Source organism: Dreissena polymorpha, chromosome 2 (assembly GCF_020536995.1).
Source record: "Dreissena polymorpha isolate Duluth1 chromosome 2, UMN_Dpol_1.0, whole genome shotgun sequence".
NCBI lineage: Eukaryota > Metazoa > Mollusca > Bivalvia > Myida > Dreissenidae > Dreissena > Dreissena polymorpha.
In genome coordinates, this window is record NC_068356.1 from 93,728,656 (window position 1) to 93,743,339 (window position 14,684).

General features: G+C 37.0%; 1 protein-coding gene and 1 long non-coding RNA gene across 3 annotated transcripts in view; both read left to right on the top strand.

Annotated features, from left to right (window-relative positions):
- LOC127868093 ((E3-independent) E2 ubiquitin-conjugating enzyme-like) overlaps positions 1-14,511 on the top strand; it is a 62,990-nt gene extending 48,479 nt beyond the window's left edge. For both annotated transcript variants that reach the window (XM_052409687.1, XM_052409688.1), the window contains exons 19-23: positions 779-982; positions 4,513-4,570; positions 5,049-5,170; positions 11,647-11,726; positions 13,314-14,511. In XM_052409687.1, the coding sequence (XP_052265647.1) occupies positions 779-982; positions 4,513-4,570; positions 5,049-5,170; positions 11,647-11,726; positions 13,314-13,542 (693 nt within the window). In that variant the 3' untranslated portion in view covers positions 13,543-14,511. The remainder of the gene's footprint in view (positions 1-778; positions 983-4,512; positions 4,571-5,048; positions 5,171-11,646; positions 11,727-13,313) is intronic.
- LOC127868096 (uncharacterized) lies at positions 6,760-7,275 on the top strand. Its single transcript, XR_008043885.1, has 3 exons — positions 6,760-6,772; positions 6,918-6,975; positions 7,114-7,275. It is a non-coding gene; the product is annotated as an uncharacterized LOC127868096 (long non-coding RNA).
- Positions 14,512-14,684: the final 173 nt, after the last annotated feature.

Below are 14,684 nucleotides of genomic sequence, written 5' to 3' on the forward strand. Positions count from 1 at the left end.
TTTTTTGAAGAAAAGAAGACCTAAATTGGACTAAAATTGACAAATCTCGGACAAAAAGTGACTAAATTTAAATATGTTTTTCATGAATGACAGGTTTATGGTAATCTAAAAGATCAAATAATGTACAAAGCAATTTAGGATTTTTTTTTGTTACTAAGTGAACCATAAACGTGTAACTGCATTTAAAAAATACCCATGTTATCGTAAAATTCAATATGTGATAGGCCCTGTTACCTTTCCTGAAAGGTCAAACAAAAACAAATCATTTCCATCAGTCTCTGGGAAAGTCAGCCAATTCTTAGGCCTCTGGTAACCATAAACTTTGACTATTGCTGGCCCAAATTTTTACTTACTTGACTATCATTTACAAATCAGTATTTGACCTAAATATTAAAAAAATTATTCTTGATATGATTTCTTGACCTTATGCAGTTTACTGATACCATCTTTGTCCTTCTGGTGAAGTTATCTCTCTGTGCCTTACTATCATTTCACTTTGGGACTATCTGAAGAGGTATTTACCTTTTCTTGCTCAGAAGCAGTGTGAAAATGATGATATGCAACCAGTATTAATCCAGAACAGCCTGCAAGTAACTCGCTTTGTTCAGGTTTTATGCTGTTTGCTATATCAGTGTTTAAAATGAAGCTTTCACAATTTAAAAATATTAAGAAGGACTTTCATTTTATTTGATTTTCTAAGAGACTACAAATAAGTCAAAATGTGTATCTAAGTGGTAAAGGGTTAAATAAACCAATGTTCATTTTGTATCCACTGCAGGACTTGCTGTCCGTCTTAGTGGAGGGCCCAGCAGGGACACCATACGAGGATGGACTGTTTGCCTTTGACCTCTACTTGCCGCCCGACTACCCTAGCAGCCCCCCAAAGCTCCACTACTACTCGTTCTGCAGTGAGCGCCTCAACCCCAACCTCTATGAGGACGGTAAAGTGTGCATCAGTCTGCTGGGAACATGGACTGGGAAGGTGTGAAGTTTATTTAACTTGTTTAAAGAGTAGGTATATTAGCGTTTTATCTCTGTCTTTAAGTCTCAATCAAATGTTATAAGTCTGTCGATTGAACGTTTACCACAATTGTTAAGTGATTAAATTGAAATTTTGAACATGTCATCACCATATGAGTTGAAAATGTGCAATTTATTTTATGCTTTCCGAAGGCTTTTAGAGAAATATCATTGAATTAAAACTGATATTTCAGTGTTTCAAACAGGGAAAAATAACAGTGAAAATTATCAATCATTTCACCGGAACTATTTTTAGATAACTTGGTTTCCCCATTGTGACTCCCAATTAAAGGCAATTTTACCAAGGGCTACTACACTGCATTGATCAGGGTTCGACATTAACTTTTTTTACAGCAAGACCATCAGACGAGCTCCTCTTAAAAAGTACTAGCCCGAATCTGATGTCTACTTGACCATAAATGACATAGCAAATAAACACAATTGTGTCATGTAACTGTTTAATTAGGATTTATCAGTAAATAATCAGTGAACACCAGAAAGTTATTTGAATGAATAGAGTAAAACAATAAAATAAAACGAATTTCTCAATTTCATATTTTTGCCTATGTATTTCATGTTGTGGAGACACATTTTGGCTTTTAAGAGCATTAATTAAAAAATTATCAGTTCCTTCTTCAAACCGACCGACTTTTGCGTATGCTTTCCCTGGAATGCAAAACATTTTGTGCCCCCCTTTGAAGAAGAGGGGGTATATTGCTTTGCTCATGTCGGTCTGTCGGTCGGTCCGTCCACCAGGTGGTTGTCAGACGATAACTCAAGAACGCTTGGGCCTAGGATCATGAAACTTCATAGGTACATTGATCATGACTCGCAGATGACCCCTATTGATTTTGAGGTCACTAGGTCAAAGGTCAAGGTCACGGTGACCAGAAATTGTAAAATGGTTTTTGAATGATAACTCAAGAACGCATACGCCTAGGATCATGAAACTTCATGGGTAGATTGATCATGACTTGCAGATGACCCCTATTGATTTTGAGGTCACTAGGTCAAAGGTCAAGGTCACGGTGACCTGAAATAGTAAAATGGTTTCCGGATGATAACTCAAGAACGCATACGCCTAGGATCATGAAACTTCATGGGTAGATTGATCATGACTCGCAGATGACTCCTATTGATTTTGAGGTCACTAGGTCAAAGGTCAAGGTCACGGTGACCCGAAATAGTAAAATGGTTTTCGGATGATAACTCAAGAACGCATACGCCTAGGATCATGAAACTTCATAGGTAGATTGATCATGACTTGCAGATTACCCCTATTGATTTTGAGGTCACAAGGTCAAAGGTCAAGGTCACAGTGACCCGAAATAGTAAAATGATATTCGGATGATAACTCAAGAACGCTTTTGCCTAGGATCATGACACTTAATAGGTACATTGATCGAGACCCGCAGATGACCCCTATTGATTTTCAGGTCACTAGGTCAAAGTGACAGTGACAAAAATCGTATTCACACAATGGCTGCCACTACAACGGACAGCCCATATGGGGGGCATGCATGTTTTACAAACAGCCCTTGTTTGCTTTTGTTTTCTTCGTCAAATTCAAGCCATGGAAACTTGATTTTCCATTTAGGATAAAATTGACGTTTTCGTTTTTCTACATAAGTTCATATTTACATTTCCTGTCAGTTTTACCTTCGGATTCTTCTTTATTTACTGATTTGTCGGTCGAAAATCCAAACGTGAACAAAGTCATTCTTTAAATTATATTATCTCTGCTACGCCAAAATGTTTGCATTGACGATACCGAATTGCCCGCTTTTCGATCGAAGTCGTAAAAACATGCTGTAAAGTTTTATGACACTGCAGAAAATCATTAATATTCATGACAACTTGACCAATGGAAACAAGTAATTTCTGCGGGGAGCTCTCCTTAGCATCTAAAAATAGCGATGAAACATGTGAATGCTCCGCGTTATTTATATACGCCAGTTTTGTTCTGATGTACATGTAAATAACGGATACGAGAGTTTTACATATTAATGTACGACCGGTCGGACAAGCTAGCTCCCAGTTTTACTAGTCCGACCAATGATCTTACTAGACAATGTCTGTCGGACGTGCCTTAGTGTCGAACCCTGTTGATGTTTATTCAAACATATGAATGAGCTTCCTTTTCAAGTACATGCAATAGCATTTTGGGGGGCCCAACAGGGAAATATTTTGTCCGGAATTGCAAAAATACAAAAATAATCATTTCTAAGCATAAAATAAAAAGAAAATTTGTTGGTTTGGTGAAATATCGATTTTAATTTACTTGTGATCATAGAAAAAATATATTTTCACGAGTGGTGCAATATCATTTTTTATGATCACTAGTGAATTAAAATCGATATTCCACCAAATTCACCAAATATCCTCTATACACTTTTTTTTATCTCCATCAATCCACACAGTCCTAACTTATTAGCACTTACCATAGCTGATGATGTAGTGGGGCTGTAGCAGTCACATGCATGACAAAGCTCTTGTTTAAGAAATGAGCCGCATTCTGAGAAAACTGGGCTTAATGCTTGTGCGTAAAGTGTCGTCCCAGATTAGCCTGTGCAATCTGCACAGGCTAATCATGGACGACACTTTCCGCTTTTTTATGACGTTTTTCGTTTTAATGAAGTCTCTTCTTAGTAAAAATCCAATTTAGGCGGAAAGTGTTGTCCCTGATTAGCCTGTGCAGTCTGCACAGGCTAATCTGGGACGACACTTTGCACATGCATTATGCCCAGTTTTCTCAGAACACGACTCAAATTATTGCAGGGTTTGCTAAGGAAACTAAAAGTCCTTGAATTTTATGAGCCCTTAAAAAACCTTCAATATAAAACTTTGATAAAGGTTCAAACAAGTATTTGGATTAGTCAAGATTAGTGCTTGTTATAGATAATGATCACAAAATTGTGATAAAAGTGATTTATTGTTAAACAAAGCCATGAAGCGGTTTTGGTGGGTTTAGGTAGTTGTGGGTTAATTTGGTTCATGATGAAGCCATTTAAAATATTTTGATTTCTTAACTTTGTGTGTTAGATATTGTGTGCAACCTTGCAAGATTGAGCAATGAGCAAATGTTAATGTGTGTAAGGCAATAAGCAGATATGTATGAGTTTTGTGTGCAGGATCGACAACAGCTAGTTAATCAAATTTATGAGTTATTATTAGAAATGGATACATTAAGCTTAATGAACTACTGAACTTAAGAATTCTGTTCATCTTTAACAAGGACATGCAGCCTTCAAGGAATATACTGTGTTTGAATAACGCATCAGTCATATGAAAAGCAAACGCTTTATAGTTAAGACAAAACCTTTAAAAAGAATGGGAAGTCCTTGAATTGTGTTTGTCGAATTCTGTATTAATATTTTATTGTGTGCTCTAAGGTTGGAATATTATGTTCGTTATTGGGCCATATCTGTCAAATGCACTGTTGTCAAGGAGATATTTCTTCCGTGTTTGAATGTGGATTTGTATGATTTTCAGGGCAGTGAATTGTGGACAGAGTCTTCCAATCTTCTGCAGGTGCTAGTTTCCATTCAAGGTATGTGGACGTCATGGCCTTTGGAACTTAAATACATCATTAAAGAAAGATTTAGGATTCAAAAGGAAAAAGCATGCTGCTAAAAGTGCAGGTGGAACCAGATATGGGGAAACAGAGTTGGCCTGTCTGGCTTGTCGACAACATGATCAAACATCCGGCAGTAAAATGCATAATCGCCTGTTTTACGGTCTGGTGTTCTGTAATATTTGTCTATGTCCAGGGCTTTTTTTCTTGATTTGGTTAAAGGGCTTAGCCTTCCATTTAGGGGGGAAAATATTCAGCAAAACTGAAAAAGGAGAAGAAATTTCCCAAAGTGATCTTCAATTTTGGGCAAAATTGCATCATTTTAAAGAAATTCTCTGAGGGGAAGGAGCCTTTCTCATGGGGGAAGGGGCTCATGTAAGGCCCTTGCTAAAGAAGAAAACAAGACCTGCTATATCTAACACAAAAGAATAAAAACAGTATTTTATCCTTTCAGGGTTGATCCTAGTCAAAGAGCCCTACTACAATGAGGCGGGCTACGAGAGACAGCGAGGTACCCAGCAGGCATGTGAGAACAGCCGCATGTACAACGAAATGGCCATTTTGAAACTGGTTCAGGTCGGTTCAGTAAAAGAGGCATACATGTCAGATTTTAATTGTGAACTTAAAGAACTTTCATGGTTTTTAGCTCATCTATTTTTTGAAAAAAAATTATGAGCTATTGTCATCACCTTTGCGTTGGCGTCCGGTTAAGTTTTGCGTTTAGGTCCACTTTTCTCAGAAAGTATTAATGCTATTGCATTCAAACTTGGTACACCTACTTACTATCATGAGGGGACTGGGCAGGCAAAGTTAGATAACTCTGGCGTGCATTTTGACAGAATTATGTGCCCTTTTTATACTTAGAAAATTGAAAATTTTGGTTAAGTTTTGTGTTTAGGTCCATTTTATTCCTTAAGTATCAAAGCTATTGCTTTCATACTTGCAACACTTACTAACTATCATAAGGGGACTGTGCAGGCAAAGTTATGTAACTCTGAATGGCATTTTGGCAGAATTATGTGCCCTTTTTATACTTAGAAAATTAAAATTTTGGTTAAGTTTTGTGTTTAGGTCTTCTTTATTCCTACAGTATCAAAGTTATTGCTTTCATACTTGCAACACTTATTAACTTTCATAAGGGGACTGTGCAGGCAAAGTTATGTAACTCTGACTGGCATTTGGACGGAATTATGGGCCCTTTATACTTAGAAAATTGAAAATTTGGTTAAGTTTTGTGTTTTGATCCACTTTACCCCTAAAGTATCATAGATATTGCTTTCATACTTGGAACACTCGCAAACTATCATAAGGGTACAGTAAAAGGACAAGTTGCATAATTCTGGTTGTCATTTTTACGGAATTATGGCCCTTTTTTGACTTAGTAACTTTGAATATATGGTTAAATTTTGTGTTTTGATCCACTTTACTTCTAAAGTATCAAGGCTATTGCTTTCAAACTTCAAATACTTTCATGCTAACATGAGGTTACTGTACATGGTAAGTTGAATTTTACCTTGACCTTTGAATGACCTTGACTTTCAAGGTTAAATTATTAAATTTTGCTAAAATTGCCATAACTTCTTTATTTATGATTAGATTTGATTGATACTTTGACAAAACTACTCTTACCTGACATACCACAATAGACTCCACCCGAATCCCCCCCCCTAAATTTTTGAATTTTTTTAAATATTTTTTTTTAAAGGTCATCTCACAAATGACCACCACACCCTCACACTATACCCCCCCCCCACCCCACCCCCCAATTTTATTTTTTTTGAAACGGTTAAAAGACACAAATATTTATTTTTATTATTTTATTTTTGAAATACCGTCCAACCATCGCACCCAAGAATCTTCTCCCCCCACCCACCCCCTCCCCACCCCCGAATTTTTTATGCCCCCCTTCGAAGAAGAGGGGGTATATTGCTTTGCTCATGTCGGTCTGTCTGTCGGTCGGTAGGTCGGTCCACCAGGTGGTTGTCAGACGATAACTCAAGAACGCTTGGGCCTAGGATCATGAAATTTCATAGGTACATTGATCATGACTTGCAGATGACCCCTATTGATTTTGAGCTCACTAGGTCAAAGGTCAAGGTCACGGTGACCCGAAATAGTAAAATGGTTTCCGGATGATAACTCAAGAACGCATACGCCTAGGATCATGAAACTTCATGGGTAGATTGATCATGACTTGCAGATGACCCCTATTGATTTTGAGGTCACTAGGTTAATGGTCAAGGTCACGGTGACCCAAAATAGTAAAATGGTTTCCGGATGATAACTCAAGAACGCATATGCCTAGGATCATGAAACTTCATAGGTAGATTGATCATGACTCGCAGATGACCCCTATTGATTTTGAGGTCACTAGGTCAAAGGTCAAGGTCACGGTGACCCGAAATAGTAAAATGATTTTCGGATGATAATTCAAGAACACATATGCCTAGTATCATTAAACTTCATAGGTAGATTGATCATGACTCGCAGATGACCCCTATTGATTTTCAGGTCACTAGGTCAAGGTCACGGTGACCCGAAATAGTAAAATGATTTTCGGATGATAACTCAAGAACGCATATGCCTAGGATCATGAAACTTCATAGGTAGATTGATCATGACTCACAGATGACCCCTATTGATTTTGAGGTCACAAGGTCAAAGGTCAAGGTCACGGTGACCCGAAATAGTAAAATGGTTTTCGGATGATAACTCAAGAACACGTTTGCCTAGGATCATGACACTTCATAGGTACATTGATCATGACTCGCAGATGACCCCTATTGATTTTCAGGTCACTAGGTCAAAGGTCAAGGTCACAGTGACAAAAAACGTATTCACACAATGGCTGCCAGTACAACGGACAGCCCATATGGGGGGCATGCATGTTTTACAAACAGCCCTTGTTTTTTTGTTTTTTTTTGCATTTTGTTTTCGCATTTTTGGAAGATAATGTAATAAATGTCCACACCCCCACACTATACACCCCTCTTCACTCCACCCCTCCCTCCTTTGTGATTGAAATTGAGAGTCCCTTCACCTTTAAAAAGAAAATAGATGAGCGGTCTGCACCCGCAAGGCGGTGCTCTTGTTAGTATGAGCATTAGCTCACACTAAAGTAGAGAGGCAGTTTTGCAAATCAGTCTGCTTTAACTACGCTAGGGACAACAATTGCAGCTAGTAACGATAAACACTACCTGTTTATACTTTACCACTGGTTCACTGTAGCAGACAGCATGTATAAGGTTTAAGAGCTTTTTCAACGATATTGGCCAGTCTCTAGTGTTTATAACAGCTTGTGCGACGACATTTGCCAGTTTATCATTGAAATCTGTACATATTGGCTGCTTTCAGGGAAAACGGGGCTTAATGCTGCATTAAAAGTCTGTCATGTTGGCAAAATTGTTGCTCAATAATTTAAAGAAAATAGATACAGTATTAGAAACACATAACACAGCATGTACATGATTATAGGCTTGTTATTTTTTAGCAAAGAAACAAAATTTTAAAGATGGTTGCCAGTGCAGCAACCAATTGTGAAAAAAGAGACATATTGTTGTTATTTTGTCTAAGTTATCTCTATAAAATAAATATGAGGATAAACAGTGCTCACCGACTCGACCTGTGCTTTAAGACACACTTTTTATAAATTTTAATGGGTTGTGTTCATTTCAAACTTGCGATATAAAAAGCTTTAAGATAATTTTGAAAACTGAAGTGCATCTTAGATTATGCAATAGCGAAAACTTCAGTGCCTTCAGCGCTTTGATTTAAGAATGTCAGGACAAATTGTACAAACTTCTTTAACGCAGAATTGGCCCACAAAGAGATCAGGGCGTCTGACGTGTATGATAGACGAAAGCTAGAGAGATCATTTTAAAGGAGATACAAAAAATTAAGTTTTCAAACTAATAAAGCTAGAGTTACCATTTTTCAAATGATTTTTATGCTCCCTGAAATAAAATTTCGGCGGAGCATATAGTTGCCAGTTTGTCCTTCCTTACGTCACACTTTTGGTACCGTTTCTTATAGCGCCTTCAATACTTTACCAATCTCTTTCATATTTGGCATGTAGGTACCTTGCATGGACCTCTACCTTTTGATGAGGTTCGAGGTCACTGGGTTCAAGGTCAAGGTCACCGAGGTTAATAATAGATTTTCCGTCACGCTTTTGTTACAGTTTCTCATAGTGCCTTTAATACTTTACGGATCTCTTTCATATTTGCAATGTAGGTACCTTGCATGGACCTCTACATTTTGATGAGGTTAGAGGTCACTGGGGTCAAGGTAACTGTGGCTAATAATAGATTTTCTGTCACGCTTTTGTTACAGTTTCTCATAGCACCTTCAATATTTGATCGATCTCTTATATATTTGGGATGTAGGTTCCTTGCATGGACCTCTACCTGTTGATGAGGTTTGAGGTCACTGGAGTCTAGGTCACCGAGGCTAATAATAGATTTTCCGTCACGCTTTTGTTACAGTTTCTCATAGAGCCTTCAATATTTGATCGATCTCTTTTTTATTTGGGATGTAGGTACTTTGCATGGGCCTCTACCTTTTTTGATGAGGTTTGATGATTGGGGTCAAGGTCACTGAGGCTTATAATAGATTTTCTCAAGGTCACACTTTTTTTTCCACACAATTAAGCCATATATCGACAAAGCATCATTGGGGAGCATCCATCAGTTTTACTGATATCCTTGTTTTTCATGTTTTTATAACCTTGTACAGTAGATTGAAGCTGCATGTAATTTGGCCAATGCAAGGAGAAAGTCATTTAAGAAAAGTATGCACAATATTACAGATGGGGGACTAGTTTAAAACAGAATTTTAAAGAAGCGAGTTAAATTGATTAAAGGTACAGGGAATTATTATTCTCTGTCAAAGGCGGAGGGATATAGTATTGGCGTTGTCTGTCCATCAGTCAGTCCATCCGTCAAACTGTCACAATATTTGAGACGCGTTCTGAGAAAACTGGGCGTAATGCATGTGCATTAAGTTGCATCCCAGATTAGCCTGTGCAGTCTGCACAGGCTTATCAGGGACTACTCTTTCCGCTATTATGGTATTTTTCGTTTAAAGGAAGTCTCTTCTACACGAAAATCCAGTTAAGGCGGAAAGTGTTGTCCCTGATTAGCCTGTGCGGACTGCACAGGCTAATCTGGGAGGACACTTTACGCACATGGATAAGGCCCAGTTTTCTCAGAACTCGACTCATTTATTTTTGGTGGGTGATGTCAATTCAACAATTGTGCTTGTTTAAAACATACTCTTGACTTTCAAGAGAAATATGCAATTGATAAAGAAATTGACCAATTGATTAGGATAATGCTTTTGTTGAGCTGACTGATTATGGATTTTTAGCTCGACTATTATATATGAAATATATATAGTGGAGCTATCCTACTCACCCCAGCGTCGGCATTTCCCTTTCCGTGCAAATGTTAGTTTTCATACTGTCCCAATTATTTTCATTGTCCCTTGACATATTGCTTTCATATTTTGCATACTTGTTAACCAACATGACCCCAACCTGTACACAAGAGCAGACAACTCTATCAAGCATTTTGTCATAATTATGGCCCCTTTTCCACTTAGAATATGCAGCAAATGTTAAAGTTTTTGTACTACCCCATTTATTTTCATTGTCCCTTGACATATTGCTTTCATATTTTGCATACTTGTTTACCAACATCACCCCAACCTATAAACAAGAGCAGACAACTCTTATCAAGCATTTTGTCATAATTATTGCCTCTTTTATACTTAGAATATGCATATTATTGATAAATCTATGTTAAAGTTTGCGTACTACCCCAAATATGTCCTATATCCTTTGACATATTGCTTTTATATGTTGCATACTTGTTTACCAACATGACCCCAACCTATAAACAAGAGCAGACCACTGTAACAAGCATTTTGACATAATTATGGCTCCTTTTACACTTAGATAATTGAACATTTTGCTTTAATTGCCATAACTTCTTTGTTTATGATCACATTTTGTTATTACTTTGACAAAACAACACTTACCTGAATACCACAATGGATTCCACCCAAACAATACCCCACGCCCCTACCCAGAATCCCTTCCCCCACCCCCTCCATTTTTTTTTAAACATCATCTAATAAATTACCACACTCCACATTATACCCCCCAACCCCCCAATTTTTTTTTTAAACATCATCTAATAAATAACCCCACCCCACATTATACTCCCCTCTCAGCCCCCCCCCCCCCTACCCCCCTCCAAATTTTTTTTTCCTTTTTTTATTTTTGAAAGATCGTCTAATTAATGACCACACCCCATATTATACCCCCTCTCATCCCTCCCCCCAAAAAAATTTTTTTTTTTTTCCTTTTTTTTATTTTTGAAAGCTCTTGTTAGCTCACCTGATTTCTCAGGTGAGCTTTTGTGACCGGTCTTTGTCCGTCGTCTCTCCGTCCGTCCGTCGTCCACATTTGGTTTGTAAACACTCAAGATGCCACATTTTTTTGTCTGATCTTCATGAAATTTGGTCAGAAGATTTGTCCCAATGATACCTCCATCGAGTTCAAAACTGGATCATGCTGGGTCAAATACTAGGTCATTAGGTAAAAACAAATATGCAAATGGAAGTACTCAATAAGAATTAATCATATGCTCACACTGCAAAAGTAAACAGAAGAAAACCAATCTAATATACTCTAGAGTACTGAATTTTCAAGTTAGCAATGAACAAGGCCTTGTAAAAAAAGGTGAGCGAACTCGGGCCATCTTGGCCCTCTTGTTATTTCAGTGGGACATGCTTAAATAGCATACGTTTGCATGGTTGTTTATTTATCTTAAACTTTTTAACAAACATAATGGTGAAGCAATCTATATTCTGCTTATTAATTATTGAAGAAGGTATTTTGCTTTGAAACAGCAAGTTGAATGATTGGTCTGTAGAGTAAGGCAATTGTTAAATGCTTGCATCTAAAAGCAGGATTAGGCAAAAATTGAAATCCCTTCTAACAAAGGAATATCTTGTGGCTGTTGCATTCTGTGTTGTTGCCTTTTCAGTCCATGACAAAGATGGCAGTTTCTCCCCCCCATGTATTCGTTCAGGAGACCAAATCTCATCTGAAAAACCATGCACAAAGGTTTGTACTTTGCATCTTGTCCATTGACGTTCAGGGCTTTAGTATTTGGGCGTATAAAGCGCTAATCATTAGAATTTGTTAGTTTTCCTCCAGTCTGTTGTACCTAAAATGGTGGAAATTGCAAGTATTTTAAGCTCGGCTGTTTTCGGAGAAAACCTGAGGTATTGTAATAGCCAGCTTGTCGTGTCCGCCGTCCGTGTCAAGGTTTGTAAAGGTTTTTAACATTGGCTCTAAAATCAAAGTCCTTCCACCTTCAACTTTGAAACTTCATATGTACATGCACCTTGATGATTTCTACATGCCACACCCATTTTTGGGTCGCAAGGTCAAAGGTCAAGGTCACTGTGACCTCTAAAGAAATAATCTGACAAGCTTTCGCAGCCGAGCGTGACACCCGTTATGCGGTGCTCTTGTTATGCCTTTGTAAGGGTGGCATATAGGAGTGGGACTGAAGGTCCGCCTGGAATTCAGATTTCCGATGTTTTTTCATGCAATATTTTCAGATATTGGACTGATTTTTTTTATTCAGGTTTACTTATATGACCAATCAATGAAGTTCGAGTTTCGTTCCAGTCAATTGATTTTTAGCCTTGGACAATTTTCTCTCAAATAGCTGCTGTGTGCCTTCAAAGCACAGTAGGGGGCATTGTGTTTCACAAACACAGGTCTTGTTAAACTTGTCAAAGTACCCTGGCAGTTCTTTTACTGTTATTTCATCTTCATTGATTGGTAAAAAACAGCTCAGTCATAATACAGTATTTGAGCTTTTTATGTCCCCGGTAGGGTGGCATATGGCAGTTGAATTGTCCGCCTGTCAGTCTGTAAGTCTGTCAGTCTGTGCGTCCATCTGAAAACTTTAACATTGGCCATAACTTTTGCAATATTGAAGAAAGCAACTTTATATTTGGCATGCCTGTGTATCTCATGAAGCTGCACATTTTGAGTGGTGAAAGTTCAAGGTCAAATCATAAAATACAATCCAAGGGAAGTAATAAGCTTTAAAAGGGAGATCATTTCTAAACCTGCCAAATGATATAAATGTATTGAAATTTTATTTCAAAGCGGCGCAATTTGGGGCATTGTGTTTCTGACAAACACATCTCTTGTTATGTACTTGTATTAGTGTTTTAATTTCAGATGCAGAGCTAATGTATCATCTAAATGAAAATAATAGGTTTACAAATGTAACTTGCTAAGTTTATCAAAAGTAATGATGACAATGTATTGTATGGCCCCTTTGAAGATCACTACATATTGGAATTGCGCTGTCTTTCTATGCAAAGCATTACTTTGACATATATATTGATCAGTTTTGAAATAACCTATGTAAACCTCGTTAAGATGTTACACATGTAACACCCATTGCCCTACCTAAGTAATCAATGTCACATTTATTGGTCAAATTGTGCCACAGCTCGAATATTGCTGTCTTAGATATAACTTAGCCAAAAAATGATGGATTTGAAACAAAGATCAAAGGTCTTTTTGACCATTAAACAATATTCTTTTTTTTAACATCAGTTTAGTTTTGAGACAAAAGTGGAAAGTTGGGGATTGGTTCTGTTTTTAATTTTTGTATCTTTGTAGGATGATTGATCGCGTAGAAGCTTGGATCGTCTGCAGCACGAGTTCAAGGGAGACGGATATCTCAAATCAAGCACCTTTGAGCCTTCACAATGATCAAGGTCAGGAGAAGCTTGCATCTGGAAATGAACCAGGCTTCCCTCTCTTCCCAGCTTCCAGAGGATTTTGTCTTTCAGTGAAAAAGCATTTAGACTCGTTTAAAGATGTGCTCCACAAGCATGTATTTGTGTGATGCAATTTGACAGTCAATGAATATTTAACAAGATAACAGGTGCTTTAAGAAGCAAAACTAGTTTTATTGTGATAAATGTAAAGATGTGTAAAAATCCTATTTCCAAACAGATAGTTTCTTGACTGTCACTTGTTTAATAAAGAAAAATACCAGTAATTTACTTCAACTATGTATGTACCACTATATAACACTTAAGAAAGTTTTTTTGTCATTTTTTACGTTTCAAAACTTTAAAATCAAGTATTGTACAGTGTCATTAATACCAATTTTGGATTTTCATTGTGATCTGACATAAATTTATATATTATTGTTTTCAATGGCACATTTGGTGAAAAAGCTTACGCTTAAGAATTTTGACCAATCCTTGTAAAGTAGTTGTCTTAATTCTTACACATTGGGTTTTCTAGCTCTGCGTGTTGTTTTTTGTTTGCTAAGTACCATACTACATGTACATAAACATTTTGCATTTATATTTACAATCATAACATTACTTGTGTTGTGCAATCTACATGTAAAGCAGGGAGTTTTTTGTTGCTGTGTGTACGTATATGTACATCTTGTTTAAATAATTATTTATTTTCTCTTTCTTACAATTCTTCCTTCTAAAATTCAAGTAATACTGGTTAGATATCTGGTCAACATTAAGTTGGCTCAAGCTATTTATTACGCAAGCAATTAAAGATTGCATACATTTAATCTTACAGAAGCATTTATCATAAAAGCCCACTTTCACTTTATTTTTCAAACATGTCATAACTTGCAATAATGTTTCGTAGCTTTAGTATTAATTCTAATTCTTCATGCATAATTCAACTAAGAATACTGTTATGTACTTTCATTTGAAGACCCATCTCTTTGTATAAATGTAGTAAATTCTTAGCAACCCATAATACTCGTGAGTCAATTAAAAAAATGATTTCTACCGTGTGTAACAACATGTTCTAACAACAGAAATACACTGATAAGCTACGCCTTAGTTTCTTCATTTTATTGACCCATTTCAGGATTGTTTTTTATAAAGCCTTTTGTGGCTATTTGCTTCAATTTTTCCAATGTTCTCTTTGTCGTGTACTTGGCTATTCTTTTATAAATATTAAATAGTGACAGCATGAACTATACTACCAAAATTATCCCAGACAGGA